This window comes from Furipterus horrens, unplaced genomic scaffold, assembly GCF_987537825.1.
Source record: "Furipterus horrens unplaced genomic scaffold, mFurHor1.1.pri manual_scaffold_4, whole genome shotgun sequence".
NCBI classification, from domain to species: Eukaryota; Metazoa; Chordata; class Mammalia; order Chiroptera; family Furipteridae; genus Furipterus; species Furipterus horrens.
Genome location: NW_028327174.1, coordinates 134,769,166 through 134,795,963, shown reverse-complemented (window position 1 = coordinate 134,795,963; position 26,798 = coordinate 134,769,166). Strand labels below are relative to the sequence as shown.

The 26,798-nt window shown below is 41.7% G+C and overlaps 1 protein-coding gene across 2 annotated transcripts in view; it reads left to right on the top strand.

The window, feature by feature from the left end:
• The first annotated feature begins 10,145 nt into the window (after nucleotides 1–10,145).
• MTAP (methylthioadenosine phosphorylase) overlaps nucleotides 10,146–26,798 on the top strand; it is a 49,017-nt gene continuing 32,364 nt past the window's right edge. For both annotated transcript variants that reach the window (XR_016510540.1, XM_090274057.1), the window contains exons 1-3: nucleotides 10,146–10,293; nucleotides 23,005–23,091; nucleotides 25,954–26,012. Coding sequence is in view for 1 of the 2 variants with exons in the window: in XM_090274057.1 (XP_090130183.1) it covers nucleotides 10,261–10,293; nucleotides 23,005–23,091; nucleotides 25,954–26,012 (179 nt within the window). In the remaining variant the exon portion in view is untranslated. The remainder of the gene's footprint in view (nucleotides 10,294–23,004; nucleotides 23,092–25,953; nucleotides 26,013–26,798) is intronic.

Genomic DNA, 26,798 nt, shown 5'->3' with positions numbered 1-26,798 from the left:
TTTCTGAGAATACTCATGACTGTTTAGACTTTGCTGTTTTTTTTTTTCCCTTAGATTTTTATCTGGGTGCCCTGGGTAGTATACAAGATGTTCAGCCAATTGTTCAGTACGTAGGAGGAAGTCACTAATTTATCTTTCCTGCTTTACTGACTACTAAGTATATTCACTTAGAGGCAAGGCTCCAGAAATGCTTTCTGCACAATGACCAGTTAGTTGGAGGATGTGGCTTCTGGGACAGGATGATGTCAGCAGCCAGAGTCAGAGCTAAACCTTGCTAATGCTTGTCAACTTTGTGTAAGTCATCTCAACTATCAGTCTTGTCTTCTCTTAGTGGCCAGATGAGGAAAGGACAATGACTAAAATCTACTCCATGGCATCTTTGTAAAACATTTTAAGGTTCTCTTAATGGGATTTTTTTCTACAAGGTACAAAACACAAAATTACATTAATTATCTATGCTATGCTGAAGGGGGAATATTTATATATAAATACTATATAATATAAATTTAATATATCTAAAGAAGCATTGCTATGTTGAGGGAGAAAATTTATATATAATATACATGATATATATTATTTGATGCCAGTCAAGACTTCCCTTAAGAATATATATAGTTAATAATATTGTAATAATTATGTATGGTTCCAGTGGGTACTAGAAATATCAGGGGGAAGACTATGTGAGGCATATGACTGTCTAACCACTAAGCTGGACACCTGAAACCAATATAAAATAATATTAAAAGTAAACTATAATTGAAAACTAAGAAATAAAAACCAAAAACCCATAGTCCCTTAAATTTATTTTTAAGAAAGTGGATGTATCTATACTTAGAAAGTACATAAAGATTCATTGAGTTGGAGGATATTTTTGCAAATAAAATATGATTCAGTGTAAAACTGTAACATTTAATTTGAACAAAGATATAGGAAAGATTTCACAGACCTCAATTTTAACAGCTGAAATGCTTTTTTTTTTTTTTTCAGTCAGTGTTTTTGGTTTTCATTAAAGTGATCATGAAATAAATAGAAGTGTCTGCTGCCTGACATAGAAAAGAGAATTTATTTCTTTAAAGCTATGGAATTTTGCTAGGGTTTAATTTCCACATAAAGTGGAAGATTAGAATATATTCACCTCTACTTGGTCTTGTCTAGCTATAAGTTTCTATTAGTACTTTTTTCCCATAACTTATTTCTAGGGCATTCCCACAGAGAATTTTTGGGGGAAAAAATACACTCTCAGTTGCCTCCATCCAAAGACTGATTGCTTGAACCCAGTCACAAGTAAGAATTCATGGCTTCTTCTGGGCCAGGAACTCTCCACTCTTCCCCTCAAGTACACTCTTGAGTCACAATTATGGTTATTTGTTTACAGGTTGATTTCCTCCACTAGGCTATAAGTTCATTGAAGGCCAAAATATGTGTCTTATTCATTCAAATGTACCCTGTCTACAAGTATTTACAATAGCAATAGACACCCTAAGAGCAGAGACTTGGTAAGAACTTTGCACATAGTAAGTTCTCTACATGTGTTCAATAAATATTAGATGTAACTCAGTGTTGAGACTTGGTTAATCAGAGATGAGCATAGCTCAGTAGCACAGTCTCCTTCCCCTCTCTGGCCCATGACACCTGAACCAGCTTGTGCCCTGGTGTGATAGTGAGTTTTATGTATCAACTTGGCTAGGTTATGGGAGCCCAGTTGTTTGGTTAAACATCAGTCTAGATACGCAATTAAAGGTATTTTTTTACATGTGACTAACACTCAAATGAGTAGGCTAGAAAAAGCATATGGCCCTCCATAGTGTGCATGGGCCTCATCCAATCAGTTGAAGGCCTTAAGAGAAAAATTGAGGTTCCCCATGGAAAAGCAGTTCTATCAATACTCTTAGACTGCCTTTAGACGCAAGACTGTAACATCATCTCTTCCCTGGGTCTCCAACCTATTATCTGCCAGCACAGCTCTCCTGCCAGAAACCAACTAGGGCTTTCACAGAAAGCCAGAGCATGAGTAAATGATTAGTTCACCTCTCATGATAAGCTTCCCTGCCCCCATGGCCTGGACCAAAGAGAAGCAGGTATGAGATGCTTCGTGAACATCTGCTTCCCTCTGCACTCTGAACGCAGCCCAACCCCTTCTGCTCTGCCTCTGCTAACCTCTCAGGGGCCTGGACAACAAGCCAGAAAAGCCATGGGTTTGTTGTATCTACCACCCCAATTTAAGTCCTGTGGCTTTTCCATGGAAAGTTATGGATTATCTGAAGATGAGGGGTTGTCTCTACTAGTAAGAGCACGTTTTAGACAGCAAAACTCACTCCACAAGAAATATTTTGTTGCCTCTCAGTAGCTTTTGTTTTGTGCCAGCCCCTCCTTTGTTGAAATGTATGCATTCCCTTTAGCCCTTTCCAGATGTGTTAAGATCTGATTTTATTTATTGATCCTTAAAAGAGCTGCCAACTAGATTGAGTTCTCCTCTTAAAATCTGAGACCACCTGCATACCTTTAAAAATAAGAGGTGCCTAAAACACCAATTCAAAAGAACTTATGCACCCCTATGTTCATAGCAGCGCTGTTCACAATACCCAAGTACTGGAAACAGCCTAAGTGCCCATCTGTAGATGAGTGGATCCAAAAACTGTGGTACATTTACACAATGGAGTACTATGCAGCAGAGAGAAAGAAGGAACTCCTGCCATTTGCGACCACATGGATGGAACTAGAGAGAATTATGCTTAGTGAAATAAGCCAGACAACGAAAGAAAAATACCATATGATATCACCTGATACAGGAGACTAATGAACAACACAAACAAATGAACAAAATTGAATAAGGAACAGAGTAATAGTTATCAGGGGTGAGAGGGGAGGGAGGAAAGGGGGGTAAGTAGGGGAAGGGTTTAGTAAAGGAACTAGTATAAATAACCCATGGATATGGACAATGGGGTGGGGATTGACTGTGGGAGAAGGGGTGGGCTGGGTGAGTGGCAGCAATGAGGAAAAAAGTGGGACAATTATAATAGAAAAACAATAAAAATAAAATTTAAAAAAAAGAGAAAATAAAAATAAGAGGTGCCTGAAAGATTGATCACTCTTCTATAACAAAATTAAAAGTCATGATTTTCAAAGAATGGGTTCTATTTTCTAATAAAATCTTACAGTAAAAGCCAATGGTATTTAATTGACATGGTGTGTGTCCAGTCACTTATGATAAAACTTTTGTTAAAAGCTGAAAACAATTTTACATCTTGTCCTTCAATTCATTCTCCATAAGAAAATGCAAATTAGGTCACAGCAGAATCTCCTACTTAAAAGACTTCCACTCTCTGTATACCCTAGAGAATAAAATCAGAGCTCCTGAGTGTGTTATATGATCAGAGACACAAATGTTGACACACTGGGGTGGGGAGAAGTCTGGGACAGACTGGGCAGAGCACGTCCTCCAATGGGGCTGTGCTGGAATTAAAACAGTAATGCAAGACCACCTAAATTTTCTAGAAAGCCTGGAAATCCAGATTTTTCCATATAAAACATCCTAAATTTTAAACGTTGACACCTTATTTTAAAAAAATATTGAATGAGCTGAACAAAACCCATCTAAATTCCAAATTCAGCCCAGAGGCCCAACTTTGCAATGCTCAGCTCTGACGTTCATCCACCTACAGGACTTCACCACAAATTCTGCCACTTAAACTCCTACCTGTGCTCTGTCCATAGGCTGATAATGGTAACTCTGTAAGTACAAGACAGTGGCTCTCACATGCTCTCAGTCACTTGTTCCCCGGCCCTGTCTTTAGTCACATGTTTGCAAGCCCCTTCTTGACCCTCCCTCCCCACCCTTTTTTAACTGCAAATATTAGATAAGAGAAGGGTCTCAAGCTCTCAGCAGTCCTAAATGTTTTCTTGCCAAATCTGAAAATGTAGCACAGTATTTTGTAGATTCAGCTGTAAACAGGATGAGCTGACAGGAACTCAAATGATGAAAAGTAGCCAACTGCAAAGAAATCAACATGTAAGTGACCAAATAGTGTACCTATATTGTATAAGCAAGGGCAGGGAGGCTTAGCCTTGGATATGATTCCCTTGCCTCCTTTACTTGCTGCCAGGAAATAGAACTAGCTTGCCACAATGTCTCCTTGAATAGAGCACCCCAAGAGGCAAACCCCTTGAGTCTGGTAACAAAAACACAGTTACTATTTCATGATTCAGCTCAAGGGACTTTCCTCAAGGCGTCCCTCTTCCCTCCCTAGGCCACACTCACCAGTGTCCCTTGCACTCCATTCTTCAAACTCTATACAACTTCCCTATTATGCTTGTAATATTTTGTTCTTTTTTATTTACCCAACTCCCCCTAAAATATTCTAAGCTTCCCAAAGGCAGAGGTAGTATCTTATAAATCTGTATTCTCAGTAACTAATGCAGTGCCTGGTACATCATCATCATTAGCACATACAATATTTAGTATGTTCCTAGGGCTTTACTAGTATGAACTTGAACATTCACACCAACCCTACACTCAGATCTTCATTTTATAGATGAGGAAACTGAAGCAGAGTGTAACAAAATTAAACACCAGGTAGTGGAAGAGTCAGAGACCATGCTTCTAGACCACATTTTCTCCCCTATGAAGCTGTGTTATTGTCACAGCGTTGTGCCACATTACTAGTTATTCCTTAAACTATTAACTTACTTTGTCTTTTCTCATTCTCCAATGCACCCCCTGACAAAACAGGCCGAACTCATCAGGAAAGGGTGAAAATTTCAGAGCGAGCTAAGCCTGCTGGCAAGGACCAGATAAAAAACCCAAAGACCACAGCTAAGAAACAAGTTTGCACCAGAAGGATCCAAGATGGTGCCCAAAACCCCTTCCCAAGTGACCTTAAAGGAACTCTCCCTCCCTAGCATGCTAACCATCGTGCCTGCTGGACACTTAACATTAAAATGAGACATGTGGTGTATGGCCAGGCATGTTGCAAGCATATTTAGAAACTGAGCATGCTCCCCCTCCAATTCAGAGCATGCTCCACCTTTTTCTTGGAAATCCATATTCCTGAACCCACAAACCTCCCAGCAATCCTTTAAGTCTCCTGATTTCCTCAAAAAGGGACAAAGGTATCTTCAGAGTGGAAGCTCTCCTTCTCCTTTCTTTGATCAAAGAATAGCTCTGCTCTGCTTTATAGACTACAGGCTCCTCTTGGTGCAAGTGACACTGGATAAAAGGACATTATTTTGGTGTCCCTGACCCATAAGGGTTGAAGACATTATTTTTTGGAGGTAAATTAAATCTAAGGGTCATTTCCTAATCCTTTTCTTACGTATCTTTTAGTTGCTAGTCTAATAGAAGGACTCAGAGGCTATTCTGCTAAAAAGGCAAAACTTAATTTAAAAAGTAGTATTTAAAGAGCCTAAACCCACCTAGCTTTCTGAATGTATCTGTCTTTGATTCAGCCCTGCTGAAAAACAGAGTGCAGCCTGACCCAGTGATAACCCCATTAAGGGAGTTTCTTTTGGTCAATGAGCAATTTAAGCAAATAGGCCCTTCTGTTTTTTCTAGTGCTCTTTGTTATTATAGTAAAATCCAACCTGGGCTTCATGAGGAAAATCAAAGAGCCAAAGACAGTGGACTTTTCATTATACGCAGAAATGCCAGAGAATGACTTTTATTCCTATGCAAGCAGTTATTATTTATCTGGGATGGAAGCTGCCCTAAAAAACTAAGTGCTAGACCAGCCTCTGCCCCTTCACCCAGGTGGAAGTTCCACAGACCATTTGAAGTTTCAGGGCAAGTGCATTCACTCTCAGAAATCAGTGGGTCTGCATTTTCCTTTGCAGTTTGAGTACTCAAATCTCAGACATTGTTCCTGTTGTTAATCTGATTAAAAATAGCCAGCTAAAGTAGTTAAATGTTTAGAAAAGGTGAAGACCTGATAATACGTAAAAGAGGCTGAGTTAGTCTGTTGACACTTAAATAATGTAGCCAAGGACAACGCAGGAAGTCATTTAGTGCTATTAATCAGTAATCTAAAAGCATTGTGTCTGTGTGCAAATATCTTTCTCTTGGCTAACATCTGTGAATTGATCACTGAAAAATCTGATAAAGGAACATTCTTAAAATACACAGTAAAATCCAAATAATTTCCATCAATTACAGCTCACTTTTTGTAAAGCTCTAACTTGATATTTTAAAACATTTTAGTTATCACCTTGCTTCAAAATGAACAATGTACTTGTGGTTAAAATTATACCTTCCTTTAATCAAGATATTTGAGGCCTAAAAAGCTTGATCCCCTACTTAATATTGACTTCACTTCTGTATTTTTTTAAATAAAAATTTCATGTCCAAATATATTTTTCCCCAAATCTTGTTCTATATTTCTGACCCTTGAAAAGTGCTGCCATCTGCTGGCCACTGGTATATAACTACATGAACAGTTTGGGGTCCTTGAGGAAAGAACTAAGAAAAACCACAAACGTTATTCTAGAACCCATTGAAGTAAGTTACCATAGAGTACACTTGCCTTTTAGAGTTGGCCTTTAAATTGTAACGCACATGCCTCTCTTTTTTCTCTCTTATTTTTCCTTTCTCAAATGGAGCCAACATGACTCAAGCATTAGATAATGTTGACTTGTAGGTTAATAAAAAAAATTTTTTTTAAAAAGCAAATATCTTCTGCCCCCTGCTGTTCAAGTTGGTTAGCACTTCTGATCTTTTGCTGAAACTAAAAACAATGTTTTTTCATCCAATGAATGAGTGTAAGCCATACTATGCACCTATAACCATGGTCTGTGCAAGAAGACTAGGACACAAAACTGACCAGAGTGACAAAGAAAAGCGAAGAATTTCAAGGCAAAATTACATAGAAATCTGTTTCAAAGTTTTCCTAGAATCCGTCCGTTCAGTTGTATCAAATCTGTGATACCTGGGGCTTAATAATAGTCTGAGGAAGAGACGGAAAGGAAACGGAAGCAGAGAACTGGCAAGGAGAGGGAAGGAGAGAAGGAGAGAGCAGGCAAGCATAGTGAACGCAATGCAACGTTATCCAGTCCTGACAGCGTGGAGAGAACAACATGTTGCTCGCTCTCTATTTTAAGTCTATTATAAGCACAGGTCTTTTAAATAAAGAGCTAAGTGAGTTCGACAGGAGTGTGTTTCTTTTGGACCAAGATTCGTATTAATGTTCTAACTAATTCTGGCAATTATTGTCAGATGGTCCAGAATAAAATTTTGCATCTGGTACAAGATCTCTGGGGAGGTCTATGTAACTCAGTAACATCACCCTTCCTTTCTCTTACCTCTGCTCCTTCTGACCAGCAAGAGAGATTTTCACAGTTCGATCAGAAGCTGCCTCAATGATCGCCAATACTTCATACCTACTCTTCAATCCAGTCACTTGGAACATATGGCAATACCACAGAAGTGCCATATCTCCATGAAATATTATTCCTTGGCTTAAAACTTGACACTTACCTCTCCTTTCCTTCTCCCTCCCTTCTTTATCTAGCTGACTAGGATCTGTCTTTTAGGACCCTAATCATATATCACCTCCTTTGGATGTTTTTCCTGAATCTTTCCAAGCTACCAATTAGATTAATACTTCCCCTCTTCTATTTTCCCTCAACATTTTAGAAATCAAGAGAAACCTCTGTCCCCACCTAGAAAATTTAAATTAGGGACCCGGCTCATAATAAGAGTTATTACCAGAGGTAACTTTTTTCTTATCAAACTATTAATTATCCAAGCCTCTTACCACTTTCTGTAGCTCAGGATATCATAAATACCTTATTGTACCTTCCTGTCTCCGAATCTCTCATGTATGTGGAGTTCCCATACATACGCATGTAATTAAATTTGGTTATTTTATTTTGTTAATGTTTCATGTGCATTTAATTATTAGACAGGCCAAAAGAACCTAGAAGGGTAGAATAAAGTTTCTTCCTTCCTCACAATTATATACATTCTTGTAGATGGGTACCACTTCAAATTCATGTTCCCTAATCTGACATGGTTCCACAACCATGCCAAAAATTGGCCATCTATCCTTAAACCCCCAACTCCCACTTTGTTGAGAAAATTAGGCCATCAGGAGTAATGTCCTGTAGGCTTACAATACCTACTCTTAAATTTATCTAGAGCTCCCATTCTTACCTCCTTTCTTCCAGATCCATGTTTCTCTCCGCTGATATAGACTATGCCTGCACCCAGTATTTCTGATGCCATCCCTCTGGAATTCTTTGGTATTTTTCCCAATCAGCCTTCCTACTCTATTAGTATCTTCCAGGTTTCCTTCCAAGTGAACCTCCCCCTCTGCTTACAAATCTATTCAAAACATTGACTTCTTATTCTTTTCTTACCATGTTCCAATGTCTCCTACCTTTTCATTCAAACTTCCTGAAAGAGGTACATACTTATATTTCTTTTTCCTCACCTCCAGACTGTCCCTCATGCTCTTCAATATGACCAGAGTTTCCACTCTTGGTAGAATAAGCAATGTATTTCATTTTTATATTTAATATTCTGGAGTTGAGGGCTCTGTATATATAAGGAAGTGCTTAAAAGCTATTTGGTTTTAAAATTTCAATTTATTAAGGTCACAAAATCAATAGCAAGTCTTCCTTAAGCATTTCAGTTCAACTTATAAATTTTGCTAGCCTATTTCAAAATTGGGTACGATGAAAAATATCATCACTTATTCATTGATTATTGGATTAATATTTTTATACTGAACAGAATAATTTCCCTCAGTCCTCCTTTGTAGTTATAGTCAATTAAATATTTTAAGTATTTTTCAAATTTTTAACACATTTTATTTCATTTTTAATTATTTCAAATTCCTGACAAGACAAATTTACAGCACCTGTAAGCAAAACATTTCCAACAACTGAAATACTTTTGAAAGAGAATTATTTATGTTATTACAGAATTATCTATTTTATTCAGAAATGTAGCAAATAATTTCTACCACAGTTTACTATTGTCAGGCTAGAAGGGAATGCAAGGGCTTCAATAAGAGCAGCTACTTTTATACCCAGATATTTGCTAACTCTATATATCCATCCCATCAGGAAAAGTATTACTTTTGCACCATAAATAGTTTCAAGAACTACTGAGCTATCTCTTAATTTATAACCAGCTAATCATAAAGGCTCATCTGGCATTCTTTTAGTTCCTCCAAAGCAGAATATAGATAACTGGTAATCCTACCTGAGATTATTTCTTAGGAAATCTGATAATTGTTGTCAAAAATAGTATGGTTACCAGTAATGAGTCAAGGCACTGAACCAATTTAATGGAACAGCCCCAGGGTGTGACAACACAAAGGGGAAATCAACTATTATGATAGAAAACCAAATATTTATGTAAATCATTCTGTAAAAGTTTTATAAAAACTTACTGTGGAGTCTTGCCATTTGAACTTTAAATGACTATATCTGAAGTGATCAAATGATTATTTATTGCTTGTATCTGGACATCTGGACCCTACCAAAATCTCTTCCCCTTGATACATTTGGCATCCCTTTCCTCTGATCATGGCTCCCCTCCTCAAGTCCTACTTGGCCAACTCCCATATCTTTGCACTGTAAATTTACTAGTCAATTATAGAAGAGTGTGTGTGTGTGTGTGTGTGTGTGTGTGTGTGTGTGTTTTGGAGGTGACCAGCCTTGGGTGGGAGGAGTTAAAGATGGTCCTGCCCTGTTGAATCAGGATGGGAGTTAGGCACTCTGTAATCTGCTTAAAAGCCTCCCTTCAAATTGTAGATGAGTAAGCCATAGTTTGCTCCCTCCTGGTGATTGATTCAACCTCCCGTGAGAACTGGAAGGCGGTTCAGACAATTTCACAGATGAGGCAGCTAATAGCTGGCAGAGCAGAGAGTGCTGCTCTTCATTGTAGGGTTCTTGTTAAAGTTAACGGTGGTGATTAAGTGCAGAGCATAGATTCTAGGACCATACAAGCCTCAGCAAATAGTCTCCGTTATCATTATCATGAACCCGTTAGTTTTAATTGAGGGTGGAAAAAAACAAACAAAACCAGCGAAGAACCAGAAAGGTCTGCAAAGGGGCGGGATGCGGGAACCTGGAATTGAGGGGGGGGCGAGATCCCACTCCAACAGCCAATCCAGCAGTCCCGAGGAGGAAGAGGAGGAGTCAGAGCTGCTCTGCGAACCGCACTGCTGAGTCCCGCGCTGCGCGTTCAGTCCCGCTGCTGTGCTTCGCTCCGCGTGCACGCCCCGCGTGTCTCCCCTGCACCCTCCTCCCGGTGCAGAAATGGCCTCAGGTGCCACCCCCGCTGCTGTGAAGGTGAGATCAGCCGTCCCGGCGGCTGCGGTCCGCCCTACAAATGCTCTCTTGCTCCCGCCCCCCCAGGAACGCGCCACGGGGCACTGAGCCCCCCCACCCCACCCCGCGGCGGGAAGGTCAAAGGCACTGCACCCCGGGACGGTTCGCCCACGGGCGGGGCGTGGGGGGACACTTTCAATCTCGCCCCCTCCACCTTTGGTCTCAGAGGTATCCTCACCGCGCAGGGCGTGGGCAAGCGCTTCGGAGAAGGGCTGTGGGTCAGAGTTCGCCCGTGCTCCATCGGTTCAGGAACACTGCTCCTCTACGGGGAGACGCGTCCGGCTGGGGCTAGCAGTGCGCCTGCAGCTGGGGAGACCTCCGGGAGCTCTGCTAGACTCACGCTTCCGCTCTGATTGCGCTCTCTGTCCGCGGCCCACGTGGGGGAACTGCGTGCTTGCTCTTTTGCAAGCTTCCGGCTTTTTTTTTTTTTTTTTTTTTCTTTCCTCTTTCAAACGTAGGCCTTCCCTGAAGTTTTCTTCTGCAGTAGTGCTTCTGGCATTCTGAGACTTTTGCAACACCGAAATGGAGTACAGGGCAGCTCCCTGTTGGGAGGCCTCTGGCTTTAAGCTGCTTTGTTTGCAATCTTGAAACTTAGATGTCAGTTCCTTGTGCTCGACGGACTTCAGAGGTCTCGGTACAAGAGATGTTGGTGCGGTAGGATCTTTAGCCAGAGGAGAGCAATTCTGAAGGGTGCCGGGAGCTTCCCTGAGGCCGTTAAACACTTCTTTCCTGGTTGGTGACCCTGAAGAGAGTATGGAATTACAGTGCATAAGGAAAAATTGATAAAACTTAAGATCTCTTAATGGTTTTCATGATCGGCCAAGAAGTCAGTAAACTTTAGAAATTCTTGACCAGTGGGATACGGAGGGAGGACCACCGCCTTATCCAAGTGTGTTTTGGTTCCTCCCCAGAGAAGGCAAATCTCTGCGGTCTTCGGTAATCAGGCAGAGTGATTATTAGTCCCTCCCAGCTTTTAATGAGACAGTTAGGAAAGGGAGTGGGGTGCTGAGTGTTGCAGTCAGACTTAAATATGAAACTCCTTTTGACATTTTGAAAATAATCTTGCACTCAAAAATGTTGGTAGAAAACCTCTCCCTTACCAGTTATGGAGAACAAGGCAGTTTTTATGAAACTCATGTACAAAGCGAGTTCCGTAAGTGCCCATCTATAAAATGAGGATTTACTGCAGGGTTTGCTGTGGCGTTTGGAAGTATATGTATAGTTTATCCAGCGCGTGGTTGAAATGTATTATATGGTAGTGCTTTGAAGTGGGGGAGCTGAGATTAATTTTGAGTATCTTTTCTCCAACAGTTAAATTATGATGATAGGTATCATGGCTGCTGCTTTCCGTGGGCAGGCGGAGAGCTCTCACCTTTACTATTGCACTCAGAGTAATATTAAAAACGGAGCGGGATGGTATTTGAAACAGTATCATGTCCTCTGGTTCAGTATTCTCCCTGCCACAGTTTTCTTGTAAAGTCAGTGCAATGTGTTTAAGAGGCAAGTGGGCACTGTGATCGGAGCCTGATGTAAATATTGAATGATGTATATTTTTGGTCTTGGCAAGCTGCTGAAGATCAAATTAAGAAGTACAGATAGTGCTAGGCCTGCCTGCTGCTTTCTGTCTTTGAGGTTAGAAAAGTAATAATGCCTTTGCTTCTGAAAATCCATGAAGCCAACACCAACTTCCCCAGGCTGCTGAGGTAACATCCTGTATAGGTGCTAATGTCCAGACAAAAATAGGCAAGTAAAAGCCACATCCTGTCCCCAGACCATGGAATGTAGAGTTGGAACATTCCTGAAGACCATATAGCCACACAAACCCTTTACTGTGGATATGAAACTGAGGCCCAGAAAAGTCAACTAAGGTGTCCAGCATTATACAGTCAGGACTAGATAGTGACAGAATGGAGCCTTGTGCCTGACATTCCACCAACCAGATGTTGTGAGGCATTTCTGAATCTGACATGTGGCCTCTGTGCCCTTTTTATTGTGAGTAAAGCTTTAAGGAAGAGAGAGTGTAGAGTGAGTACATAAAGCCAGCTGCTTCCCTGTGCCCACTGGATGCTCGCCCGTGGTATTAATACAGCCATGGTCTGGGAGGATCTCCCGCATCAGCTGTGGGCAAGTGGTATGCTTCACCATGCAGAGAGTTGAATAGGTCTTTGGGTCCAGACAGGGCATTCTAGAGACCTCCTTCAGTGGGCTGTATGTGGCTCACCTAGGCAGCTTCCCAGCTTTTTACTCTGGGGGATTAAAAATAAGTCTTGCTTATCATGGTTGCTGTGACAGGGAAGGAATACGGTCCCCTTGTAGGTGGGTAGTGGGCTATTAACAAAATGGGACTAAGGGGAATGGGTAAGTCATGGAGTCTCAACTGTGGAGAATGGGCCCCTTATGCTCACCTCTTGACTGTCTGAGTGTAGCTGGCAAAGGCCTTCAGACCAGAAGTCCTTGAGTGACCCCCAGAAACTGGGGGACAACCCACATGCCCCAGTTGGAAATGACCAGTGTGTCTTTATTTTTTGCCTAGGGACACGATGGCATTTTGGTCAGGACTATTCCTCCTTTTGTAGGACTGTCCTGAGCATTGTAGGACATACAGTACATTCTTGGCCCCACCCCCTGCCCTCCCACCCCAACGCATATGCCAGTAGCACTCCTTCAAGCCATTGTGGCAGCCCGAAACCTCCCCATGGGTATCCAGACACCCCCCAGGAGGGCCGGTTCACACTTGATTGGGGGATCCTGGGCTAAGTCCCTGAGGCAGAGACTGCCTGGTGAGGAGATAGATGTAGGAGCAACCAGGTTTGTCCTGACTAGCAAAGACAAACACTAAGGGACTTTTTTGTTGCTTTGAGAAAGTTTATTTTGATCTTGTTTTTGCCGAAGGTAGAAGGGTGTACAGGGATAGCGACAGATACTAATGCATTATTTCATTTGATTCTCATAATTCCAGGTTTCTTACTCTTCCTTATATAGGCATACATCAGAGATAATGCAGGTTTGGTTCCAGACCACCGTAATAGAGCAAGTTGTCATCTTTTTGCTGGTGCAGTGTCCTGACTTCAAACAAAAATGAAACCCCCAAACAAAAACCACACAAAATCTGTGAAGTACAATAAAGTGAAGCGCAACAAAAATGAGGTGTCCTTTATGTATAGATGAAGAAGTAGGCGTGACACAAATCTTTTTGTGCAGTGGACCCTAGATACTTATTATAAACATGGTATTCTAGTCTGTACATCAGAAACACCCAAAGTAGTAGTTCCCAAAGCACCAGATGCATCTGCACCTGTAACCAAATGCAGGTCCGGCTGCCTGCTGCTACGAAAGCCAATACTTGAGAGGCAAGTGCTGATGTAATGGAAAGTGGTTTATTCAGACGCTGGCCATCTGGAAGATGGGGACTCACGTCTCAAAGCCCATCTCCACATCTCAGTGGAGGCAGAGGTTTTTTATAAGGAGGGAGAGGGGAACAGAACAAAGAGATCAAGGGAGAGGTGGTTGCAAAGTTCTCTACATGCAGACAAGAACAGTCAATTTCGATAAGACAAGTGATGGTCCGCTGTGCATCATCTTGGTTTAGTCATCTCAACAGTTGAAAGTCAGCAAATCTGGTGCTGGGATGCCTGAAGGTCGGAGTCTAGATCTTCTGAAGTTAGTTCCTAAGATCCTTATACAACATACTATTCTTTTACAAGCCACATATTAGAGTTAGTACTTACAGAAACAATGTCAAAAGAATGGTAAGTGGGTTACAGTTTCCCAGAGTTACAATTTTCTACTGTTACTAATCCCCACTGTCAATTTTCCTTCCATTTCTGTGGAAGTTAAAAGGGTTTGTTTAGTATAGGTGAAAAATAAAATTTTACAGACAATTCACTGAACTAGAATCTAATTTCCATAATTGTCTATAGTAGGTTTTATTGAAACACAATTTTACTACTAAAATCATCCTCATTTTTTACCAAAGAGCCCAATCAAGACCAATTCATTTACTGTATTAAGTCCAGTTTTAATTTGGCCTGATTAATTGCATAAATATAACAGGAATAGCAATCGATCATATAGGGTTTTGTTTTGTTTTTTAGAGATAGGGAAGGAAGGGAGAAAGAGAGGGAGGGAAACATTAATGTGCGATTGCCTCCCGCGCGCCCCTAACTAAGAACCTGGCCTGCAACCCAGGCATGTACTCTGACTGGGAATCCAACCTGCAACCCTTTGGTTAGCAGGCTGGCGCTCAATCCACTGAGCCACACCAGCCAGGGCATATAGGCTTTCTTAAATCTATTTTGCTGGTATGTTACAAGGAATTCTATACTGAGATTTAATTAACCTCTCAGGGCAAAGAAACCAAGTCACACAGTTGTTAATCAGGCTTTTCCTGCAATACCTAAAGGTTTGGGTGCATTCCTGAAGTTCTTGAGGTTCTTCCTTGTCATCTCCCAGGAAAGCACCCTTTTCTCCTTACCTGGAAAGGCTGCCATGAACCATGTAAATAAGCAAGCTACTAGGCCATTTCTCCAAGGGGCTTTTATCAGCTTCAAAGTTAGTCTTAATTCCTTAAAGCTTTTTGCTGTCATCCAGAATCTAGGCATGTCTCTCTCAGACATGACATTTCACTCAAAGTCTTGGTTAATAAATCCACAACTGGAAACTGGAAAAAATCAGATTCCTATTGAATTCATGGAAACAAATATATTACTGTGAAAATAATAATGCTCATTAAGAGTTTCCAATTTCTGGAGGGATCAAGTAGAGAGAAAAATAAAAAATGCTTCAATATTACTACAGTTTACCAAGTTGCTCTAAGAAAACAATTTTCTTTTTAAAAATCAGTATTTTGAACAGTCAAGAACAATAATCCTCAGTTTATTCATTCCCATAATCAATTCTTGTTTATCTGGATTATCCACTAGCATCTTTACAACCCGATCATTTCCCAAAGCCCCACAAATCCATTTATTTCAAGGGTATGATCTGTAAATTTATTCTCAGAAATTCATATTTTGGAATAAGTCAGAGTCCTTTCCATGAATCTTTCTGAAGATGTAACATATTTGCAAATGCATGTAAAACAATGACTATAAATAAAAAAGTACTTAAAATAACATAGTTATAGATCTGATTACAATACAATTGACAAAGAAAGCATTCAAAAGTACAATTAAAAGTATGTCAACTAAGAAATCAATTAATTTGTTCCCTACTATCAATCTACCTGGGGTTTCTGTTGGGAAATAACAGTTGGTTTTGGAAAATCAAAGGGAGCTTTTGGCCTTCCCATTTGTTTAAATGATCACTTTGCTTTATCATCTGTGTGCATTTCCTCTTCTTTCTTTTTCCAGTTTGCATCTCCCTTCTTGAGTTTCCTACTCCAAATGTCCTCCCTTCCTGTATGTCCTTTGCTTTATCCTTTCTTACGTGTTTTCACCTCCTCAATTCCTTCTCTTTTTGCTTCTTCCCTCTACACAGACCCTCTGCAACTTAGAGATAGTCTGCAACTTTCCTAGTCCCTTTTAGTTTTCCCTTTTAACTCATCCAGAAATAACAATTTTAATTGTTTCCTTAAAAATATATTGCCATGATTTATACCTTTTATCAAAACCATATATTCTTACCCAACTTAATTAGAAATTTCAATTTTTAGTAACAACTAAAAAGTAAGTAATTAGCATTTTAAAGATTGACAAAATTATGAATACATTTTATAATTTTTAGAAACAATTTTTCCTCATTGGCAAATACATTTACATATTTAAGAGGCATGATATAGATAACATGAACTTTTTTGTAAACCTAGGCAAAAAACAAATATTTTTTGTCAATAACTTTTAAAGACATCAATTTAATATAAACCATCTGTTTGGATTCTTGGTGAGTTCTTCATTTCTTCAGTGTGCTCAAAAATGAGCTGTTTTATTATCTAGTGCCCTTGACAACGTTAAGTAGGCTGGAGAAGATGAGGAGGGATACGCCTTGACTTTGTTCTTGGGATGCTAGCTCCTGGTCCTCCAGAAGGGGATTCAGAGTGTTTAAAAGACTCATTTTCTCATTTTTTTCTTCTTTCTGAGTTTACTGTCTGAGAGGGGAATAAGATCTTTCTCCCCTCTTTAAACCATGAATTTTAATCCTTTCTGAGTAGAATCCTCATGAAGTAACAACATGAAAGCTTGCCCATTAGAGATCTTATCCCAGTTACCAGAACTTTAGCAAAACAATTTGAGATAGAGACTGAACCATTCCTTTCAGAACAGAAACAAGAACAATATTTAAAGCAAAGATAAGTTTAAATAGATCAGTACTTTCAAAGTAAATCCTCTAAAAGGAGGGATTGGGACTAGCCTTAGACTCTTATCTCACACCAACCAGTACTGCAGATGACCCTGATGAGGTCCAAATGGTAGAGACAGAGGATTCCCAGTATATACAAAACAGGAAAGACCAAGCCAAGTTCCTACAAGATAAGAAAGTGAGCAAAAAACTAACCAAAGTTTCATTCAGACAAATGAGAGGAACAGAGTAACAAAACTAACGGACAATTAAAAAGCAGTATGCAACAAGAAAAGCAAACCAAGCCAGAAGAGTTCTCCAATAAAATCCCACACTTGGGAACTGGGATATTTTTCTTGTCACTGAGCCGTGACTCCTGCTGAGCAGCACCTATTGACACCTGCAGAATCCCAAATGGTTCATAAGGGCCTCAGTGGTGGGGTAGGGGCTCCTGGTTGTGCACACCGGGTACATACCCAGTCTGGATTCATCAGCCTACCAACAACCCATTTCCTTTCACCATCAAAGCATTTAAGGGTGGCTGGTGCTTTGAGAGGGACAGCAGGAAGAGTCCCCAAAATAAAGAATTCTTGGCAGCAGCTGGGAAATCCAGCAATCCCTGCCATGAGGTCAGCCTGCCACAAGTGGCTGGCCCTCCAGCCTGGGCCCTCTGGGCCTTACCAGAGTCCATGTTGTCACATATGGATTGCCAAAAACTAATTGAAACGCAGGTCCAGCTGCCTGCCCCTCCGAAAGCCAATGCTTGAGAGGCCGGTGCTGGTGTAATGGAAAGTGGTTTATTCAGATGCCAGCCATCTGGAAGTGGGGGGCTCATGTCTTGGAGCCCATCTCCACATCTCAGTGGAGGCAGAAGTTTTATAAGGAGGGAGAGGAGGACAGAACAAAAAGATCAAGGGAGGGGTTTGGAAAGTCATTTATGTGCAGTTGAGCACAGTCCATGCCAGTAAGGCAAATAAATGATGGTCTGTGTGCATCATCCTGGTTTAGTCATTCTGGCTTCACCTGATCCTGGCTCCATGGCTGAAGGTCAACAGATTTTCCAAAGCTGAGCTGCCTGAGGTTGGGGTATGTATCTTTTGAAGTTAGTTCCTAGGATTCTTATACAAACATGCTGTTTTATCTACAAGCTACATATTAGAATCAGGTCCTAGGTGCTAGAGCAGGTGCTCTGTTCTGGCTGCACATTAGGTCCACCTGAAGAGTTTTAAGTAAACAAAGTCTGTCTTGGACAGTTCATCAGAATCTCTGGAGTCTGTGACTGGGGCTTTGGTATTGAGAGCTCCCTGGTGATTCTAGTATCTAGCAGCTGACCCAGGAGGCACTCTGGGAAGGATCCTACTGTCCTCAGGCAATGGCACACTTTAGAGAATACAGTAAGCTTTCAGGAAAATCCTCAAAAAATTATTGACCATTTTAGGAGGTGAACCGTAACTTCAAGAAGATGTCTACCCATTAGAATAATATCTTGACTTTGCATGGAGAGGTGGTTAAATAAAAACCATGGATGTTCTGAATCCTCAGTTATTTCTGACCAAAATATAGTGTTACTTATTTGTTCATTAGGGCTGCCATAACAAAGGACCACAGACTTGGGGGTAAAGCAACAAATGTATTTCCTCATAATGCTTGAGGCTGGAAGTTCAAGATCAAGGTGTCAATTTCATCTGAGGCCTCTCCTTGGCTGGCAGATGGCCTTTTCTTTCTGTGTCTTTAAATGGTTTTCTTTCTGCATGCCTGTGCCTTAGTCTCTTATAAGGTCACCAGCCATTTTGGATACCCATCCCCCAAGACTTCATTTAACTTTATCTGTTCTAAGAGCCTATTTCCAAAAATAGTCACATTATGAGGTATTGTGGGTTAGGGCTTCATGTAAATCTGAGGGCCACAGCAGAGCCCATAACCGTCCCCCACAGGGGTTATCTTGTCAGAGATGGAGCCCCTCCGCTATCTCCGTGGACATTACTGCAGGTTTTGAACAGGCCTCCCAGACATCTAGCCACTTTCTCCCCCATACAACTGGACTTCTGCGACTTTTTAAGGCCCTGGGAGGCCTCAAAATCGGTTTGGCTCAATAAGGACTGTGTCTTTCTGCTGCACCTGCCAAACTTGTCAGTGGCAGCCAGAGTTGAGGGACTGAAAAGCTCAGAGCAGGGGTTGGGCTCAGCTTGAGCTCTGGCTCTCTTGCTCCATGAGCTTGAACACAGGTGCAGCCCACCTCCTTGACGGGTGTTTAGAGAGTGCCGTCCTGGAGTTCCTTAGGTTGTATGTACAGGCACCACTGATGGTGTGCGGTTCCTGAAGCCATGTGGGGTGTGTGAAATCTCTTGGGTCCAGGTACCAGGGGAAGTAGGGGGTAGGGGTTAGTGTGAGCCCTTTCAACAGTGCTGGAAGGAACCATCCTGCCCAAGTAAGCCAACATTTAGTTAAATAAAATGCTTCCATGGCGTCTCAAAGTCAAATTCCCTGTTAAGGAGACTGGCTTGATGGATAGCAGTGGAAAAGTGTGGGGTGAATTACTCGTGTTTAAAATCTGGCAGTGACCTTGATTGATCAGGGATCTGTATGCAAAACTTGATCTTGTGTAATGAAGAAGTCCTAGAGGAACAGAATTGGCCCACAAATTCCATCTCAGTGCTGGAACACATTTCCTAGGCAGCTGGAGATTCCCTGGACTGAGGGCTGATGCTTCTGGCCCAGGAGATCTGGTAAGATCATCATTGCTTCCTGAGCGTGTATGAGGTCACTGATGGAGAGTACCCACTCGTCCGAGGAGGTTCGCTTAGACACCCAGGAGTCACTGTTTCTAAGCTTGCTCTGTGACCTTGGTCTAGAACTTGACCTCTCAGCATCAGTTTTCTCACAAGATAGACAAAAATTTTCTTGGAGAGTATGATGTGACGAAGAATCCCAGGGGATATTGGAAGGTAGCACATCATAGTGGTCAAGGGGGAAAGACCAGGGTTCCTATTCCAGCTTTGCTTCTTGTGATTTGCTCTTAGACAAGTCTCTTTATGCTTTCTCTTTTCAATTTTGTAAAGTGGGAGTAATACTATAGGGTCCGTCGTATAGGATAGCTGTGAAGATCAAATGAGTTAAGGCTGCTGAAGCACCTAGCATAGTGCCTGTGATATGTAAGAACTCAGATACGCTCACGTTTATTTAAATCCTCATCTGAGGATATGTTTATTGATTTTGGGAGAGACCAAGGGAGAGGGAGTGGGGAGAGAGAGACATAGATGTGAGACAGAAACATTGATTAGTTGCCTCCCACACTCACCCCCTCTCCCAGCCTGGGGTCAAACCCTAAACCTAGGTATGTGCCCTGACCAGGGATTGAACCCACAGCCTTTAGGGCAACACTATCCCTTTTTTTTTTTTTTTTAATCAAAGCATTACCAAGGCTGATGTTGAGTTGACTTGCATTTAGAAGCTGCCAAATTAGGACATTCCTGCTTGGAAGTTTCGTCCTAGTGGTATGTTGCCATTGGACCAGCAGGTGGCGACATTGCCACATCTTGGCCCTGCTGGCCTCAGTCTGCAACTGCAGGAAAATGGTTAGAAATTCACTTCTCTGGGGTGGCAGTACTCAATTACTACATTTATTCTGTATTCCTTGTAAGGTACGTGTTTCCATAAACAGCTAGAGCCTCTTGTAGCTAATTCCAGGGCCAGAGACCACATCCTGGCTTTTCTGGCTAGCAGCAGCAACTCTTGCTTTCATGCCCCAGTACTACATGTTCCGTGCTGAAGGCCGAATGATCAGCTACCTAATCCTAGGTCATCATGTAGCCAGTGTGTTGTAGGCTGAAGCTTGGGACTGCTGAGGATGGACTCACGGGCACTGAACTGCAGCTGGGTCCCTAGTAGCATTTCTTATCTGAGAGTATAGTTTCAAAACAGTCAGGTTTGTTTTGTATATATGTGTCTGAGAGTCTAGAATGTGAGATGCTATGGCCCAGGGAACATCCAGAAACAGCCAGGCCAAAGTGGTCGTAACATTTAAAAATAAAAAGTGGAAGTTTTCATCAGTGGCAGAATCCCTGAAGAATAGACTGAGAATAATGTCAGAGTCAGCAGTTCAGTTCTGTGGTGACATGTGCCAGACAGTTACTAGTCCCCTGTGACCTGTGGTGCTTCAGAGGTGCTTGAAATGAAGGATAAAATGGAGAAGCCAGCCAGAGGACGGGTTAGGATTGCATAAAACAGTTTGATTTTTAAAAAAAATTTTTTTATTGAACTGGCATGATTTAAATGTACTTACTTAAGGGAACATTTCTGTTGAATTGAAAACTGTAAGTGTGGCAAAGCTGTTAGTCTTATGATGCTAAATTGTAACAAGATAGAGATGGGGTTGGCATAGAATTTCAGAAGTGGGTTTAGCCACTTGAGGAAGTCGGGACAAAGTTCTAAATCAAGTAACAGGTAATTCTTCAGCAGAATCTCACCAAAGTACCCTTTTTTTCTTTTTGGTTGACTTTTTATTTTTTTCCAGGAAACTGAGGGCCAGAGATGTAACCATTTTTCCTTGTATATTAATTTTATAGTTTCACTTATATTAATATAAATCACCTTGTTAGTACTCAGATGTTCAGTTAAGTCTTAGCTCACGAATTTTTTGCTCAAGGAGCTGCTTTCTTCTATTTAGTGGAAATTTTTCTCAGATGACAATAGATTTAAACCTTTTCATTGAAAAAGAAATGCCCAGGTCCATTTCCATTAGGTTTCTTAATAAGTGTCATTTCTGTTGCCTTTTGCTGACAATTTTTAAAAATTTTTATTTTTTGACTTTTAGAGGAAGAGTGAGAGAGAGGGAGAGAGAGAGAGAGAAAGGCGTTAATTTGCTGTTCTACTAATTTATGCATTCATCGGTTGCTTCTTGTAGTGCCCTGACCAGGAATCAACCCCGCAACCTTGGCGTATCAGGATGATGCTCTAACCAATTGAGCTACCCAGCCTGGGCTGTTTCTTACAATTTAGATACCAAGATTCTGCCCAGAACCTGGGCTCAACAGGGCAGGGTTGCTGGGAGTCAAGAGGGCTGGGGGAGGTGAGTGTTGCACAGCTCAGCCTGTCCTGGATTCTGCTAGGACCTTGAAAGGGTGGGGCCTCCAGGAGCCAGGTGATGTGGCTAGTGGATCTCCTGTCACGGGGAGGTACCATTCAGGTTCACGGTAAAATGGGGGGATGCCTCCCCCAAGAGCCACACAGCTCAGTGACTGGCATCCCCTGAGTCTGCCCAGTCAGTCCTCTCCACCTTGGCCCAGGCAGCTGACACCTCAGCGGGGCCTGACCTCTGCCAGGTGCTGTGACAGGGAGCCTTGAGGGCAGGGATGTTGCATTCCCCCAGGGAGAAACCTTCCAAACAATTTAACTTATTTAATTTTTAGTTAACTGGCTAGTTAATATTTTAGTTATCTTTGTAATTGCTTTGTTTGTGTTTTCTAGTCATCAAATTAGATTAAGTCTAGACAGTAGCACTTGGTTTCTTTAACTCTGATTAGTCCCTGACGACAAGGACTGTTAAGTTATTTTCTGGAAAATTCAATGCAACACTGGCTTTTTTTTTTTTTTTTTTTTTTTTTTTTTTTTTACTAGAACTACTTTGAATTCCTTATTTATATTTACATTTGGATTTCATAAATATACATGAGACTAACTTTTCATGCTATTCCAGACTCTTCTATCTGTGGTCCCTTTACAGCTCTGATTTTAATGGCACAGGAAAGAAAATCCCTCGTTTCTTTAAAAATTTTTAAAAATATGTATATTTATTTTGGGGGGTGGGGACAAATCTTGATGTGAGAGAGAAACCTCAGTTGGTTGCCTTCCATATGCGCCTGAGGATTGAACCGCAGCCTGGGTATGTGCCCTGACCAGGAATCAAACCCTCAACCTTTTGGTTTAAGGAACAGTGCTCCAGCCAACTGAGCCACTCTGGCCAGGGCTCTGTCTTGTGTCTTTATCTAATGGGGCAATGAGGAAAATCATTGTGAAGTGGCTATGCAGAATTCTATAGCCTATTTAGTAGCAGAGATAAAATTGGTTAGGGTACTTTCTGCAACCACATTTGCCTGTTTTTAAGTTAGATTTTCTCTTAAACTAACTAAAGTACCCTTCACTGCTAATTTTTCAAATTATCAGCAATAAATGTGATAAACTCTAAAAAGGTGACCCACGTTTTGGTTATTTCTGGAATATAGATTGCCTTCAAATTTTTGTTGAATGACTTTTTCAGTAATTTCAGGTTTTTAAATGTAACTAGAGCTTAGCAAGAATGGAGAAGAGCAGCATATGACTAAATGAATTTACTTAAAATAATGATTTTGTTTCTAATGAAACTGATCAAATATGACACCTTTTTATTGTCTCCCTTAGATTGGAATAATTGGTGGAACAGGCCTGGATGATCCAGAAATCTTGGAAGGAAGAACTGAGAAATATGTGGATACTCCATTTGGCAAGGTTAACACCCAGTTAATGGAGACATACTAGTTGTTTCCTTTCTCCTTGATTTTTCAGTTAAATTTTTAAAAAATTGCTCCTGTCTTGTCAGCCCAGGGCTGCCTGCCCCAGGCAGAGAGGCCAGGGGTCCTGTCAGCAGTTCTACCCAGGAGACCATGCCCCTAAGGATGCCTCACACTTTCCTATTCTGAACATATGCAAATTACTCTCACTTTAAATTCCTACAAGCCACTTGCTTGCTTTAGACATATCAATTATACCCTTGAGTTCTCTGCATTCAAAGCATTTCAGGCATTCCTAATTTGGAGCAGAGAGGTCACATCACACTAACTTAGGTGATAGACTGTGGGACGAACATCATACAGAGTAAGCCCTGGCCCAGGGTGGAGCATTTCTTGGGGATTCATAACATGACTGAACGGGCAAGAAAACCCTCCTTTTCTGTTAAAAGGAGGCTGTGTGTTCTTCGAGCCCCTGTGTCACCCAGCTTCGGTGAAGGTGTCTGCCTCCTAATCCCAGTGTTACTTCCGAACATTGCAGTTCTTTGATCGCCCTCTGAAGAAGATCCCTGCATCTGCCAGTCCTGGCCAAACCCTCTCTTTCAGCCAAGTTCTTAGAGTGACCTCATGTTCTCCAAGTCGTGCTATAAGCTTGGCTCACTTCCTAGCCTTATTTTTCTTTTCTTTTTTTTTTTTTCAGATTTAATGTGTTTTATTGATTAAAATATTACATTTGTGCCAATTTCCCTTCCCTCTGCTCCGCTCCACCCGGTGGCCCCCCTCCCTCCAGTTGTCCCCCCCTTTTAGATTATGTCCATTAGTTGTGCATACAGTTCCTCCCAACCTCTCTCCGTCTATTCCATTCCCTCCTACCTTGATCCCCAATTCCTATATCATCTCCCTCCCTTTCCCCATTCCCCCTCCCTGTTGACCTCCCCCCAATATGCTTCCCGTACCCACAGTTCCTTTTCTACTCTCGTTGCCTATTTAGTTTGCCTTTGTTTCATCTCCCTAGCTTCTGTTTTTTTTTAAACCAGTCCCTTTAACATCTCATATAACAGTGGTTTGGATCTAATGAACTCTTTCAGTTTTATTTTGTCCTGGAAACACTTTCTCTGTCCTTCTATTCTGAATGACAATTTCGCTGGGTAGAGTATTCGTGGTTGTAGGTTTTGGATTTTCATTACTTTGAATATTTCTTGCCAGTCTCTTCTTGCCTGTAGGGTTTCCCTTGAGAAGTCAGCTGATAGTCTAATTGGGACCCCTTTGTACATAATTCTTTTCTTCTCTCTTGCTGCTTTTAAGATTCTCTCTTTATCTTTAATTTTTGACATTTTTATTATAATGTGTCTTGGAGTGGTTCTCCCTGGGTCCAGTCTCTTGGGAACTCTCCTTGCTTCCTGGACCTGCAAGTCTATTCCCTTCCCCAAGTCTGGGAAGTTCTCCTTTATTATATTTTCACTCAATTTTTCAAGTTCTAGTTCATCTTCCTCATTCTCTGGCAAACCAATGATTCTTATGTTGGGCCTTTTATAGCTGTCCCAGAGGTTTCTGATCCTTTCATTGTTGCTTCCCATTTCCTCTCGCTGCATTGGTTGACTGCTTGTTCCTTCTCCATATTCCAGTTTGTTGAAATGAACTCTGGATTTTATTTCCTTTCCTTCTGTCTCGTATGCGGTTTTCTTCCTTTCGTTATGAAAGTTTTTCGCTTCTTTCATATCTTTTTCCTGCTCTTTTGTGAATTCTGTAAGCCATCTGTTAACAGTGGCCCAGAACTGAGCCTCTGACAGGTTTCTTATCTGTTCATCTGTCAGGTTCTCTATCTGCTGCCTGGTGAGTTGTGTTACCGGGATTTCTATAGTTGCCTGCCTCGTTTTGACAGATGCGTTTTGTTTTCTTGGGCCGGCTGTCGGGGCAGTGCCTGTGTACGCGTCACAAGTCAGCGACCGGCACCTGTCTGCGACCTATTTCGCAACCCTGTGGTGCTTTCTTTGGGGGCGGGGGTCCAAGATGGATTCACACAGTTATTCAGCTAGGAGACGGGGATCCGTCCTCCCGCCCCCCTGGGCCTCACTGTTCAAGGCGATGCGGTGGCTGCTCTCCCCAGCGCTGTGGTCGCGCACTGCCAGGGGCTTGACTGCCGCCGGGCTTTTTCGCCGCCCCGCCGCTGACCGCAAACAGCGCTACCCTCTTTAACTCTTACCTGCCCAAATGGCACCGCTGGTTTATAACTTCATATGTTGGGCTTCCGTGTAGTTTTATTTTCTGGAATTTCTAGTTATCCTTTGTTTTGAAGTAGTTGTATTCCTCTCTAGTTGTAGAGGGAGACCTAGCGTGTCCGTCTAAGCCTCCATCTTGGCCGGAAGTCAGCGCCTTATTTTTCTTAACACCCTCAGGTTCTCAGAACCTTCCCCTTCATTACCTCAGGTCCTCCGTGGCCACCTTCTCGTGGGTTAACAGAGCAAACTTCGTTCCAGTGCTGAGTGCGTAGGTCCTGCGGCGGCAGCTTCCCATCCCCTCCTCGTTTCGCTCTCACATCTGACAACTACCTCAACGCAGCTGGACTTGATCAGTTTGCTGTCAGCGTCCCCTGGGGTGCTGCTACAAATAGGTCTCCCTAAATGGTACCTACCCACGCACCTGAGGCAACCTTCCGAGTCCTGTGAATCTCTGTGTTTTTAAAGGGCTCTGTAAATATTTATTGAGTGATTACCCATCAAATCTAGACTCTTCTTTAAAGTGTATCTTCAAACTCCAAGCTTCCATGAATCTTTTCAAGGTTGCACAACTGAAGTGGCAGCTTTTTAATTGCTTATATATGTTTTCAAATCACTGAGTCATAACCATTATTCATTATGTGCAGCCTTCTGACGCCTTAATTTTGGGGAAGATAAAGAATGTTGATTGCGTCCTCCTTGCAAGGTAAGGTATTTTAAGCCTTTTGAGTGTTACTGTTAAAGGAGAATTTAAATTTAACTGAAAATCTGGAAAGAGTTTTGTGTGTTGGTGGAGCCAAAGCATCTTAGTCACTTTTATTTACCCCTTATGGTTTTTAGGGCTAGACTGCCTTAGGTCTCACCCCTCCTTACATTGGGAAAGTGGTTAGAATAATCCAATGAGTGATGAGTTTGACTAAAGTTGAAGCTCTGGTTTCCTTCGCTTCTAACTGCAAGAGGAAATGTTTCTTCTGTTTTGTTTTGTTTTTTTTCCTAGTTAACAAGATAAAAACTGCTTCACTCATGACCCCTTGTGAATGTTACTATAGTTCTAAGTTTGTGGCGAGTGGGGTGGGTCGCTGAAGTGGGTTCCCAGTGGTTTCTATACCCTTGTTTCTTGAAAAGTCTAGCGCAGTTCCAGATTTTAGAGGGAGAAAATCATTTGTTATCACATCGTTAGAGACTACACGTATCAGTGTTCTATTGCTGCATAACAAATTACTTCAAAGTTAGCAACTTGAAACAGCACACATGGTCTCAGTTTCCAGATGTCAGCGATGTGGGCAGAGCTGAGCTGGGTCCTCTGTTTGGGGTCACACAGGTAGATTCAAGGCTTTGTTCCTGTCAGGGCTCCAGATCTGCATTCAAGCTCACGTGGTGGTTGGCGGGAATTCAATTCCTCAAGGTTATAGGACTGAGGCCGACGGCTCCTAGAGGCTGTTCACATTCTCTGCCATGTGACTCTCTCCATGGGCAGGCAGTTCATGAGAGC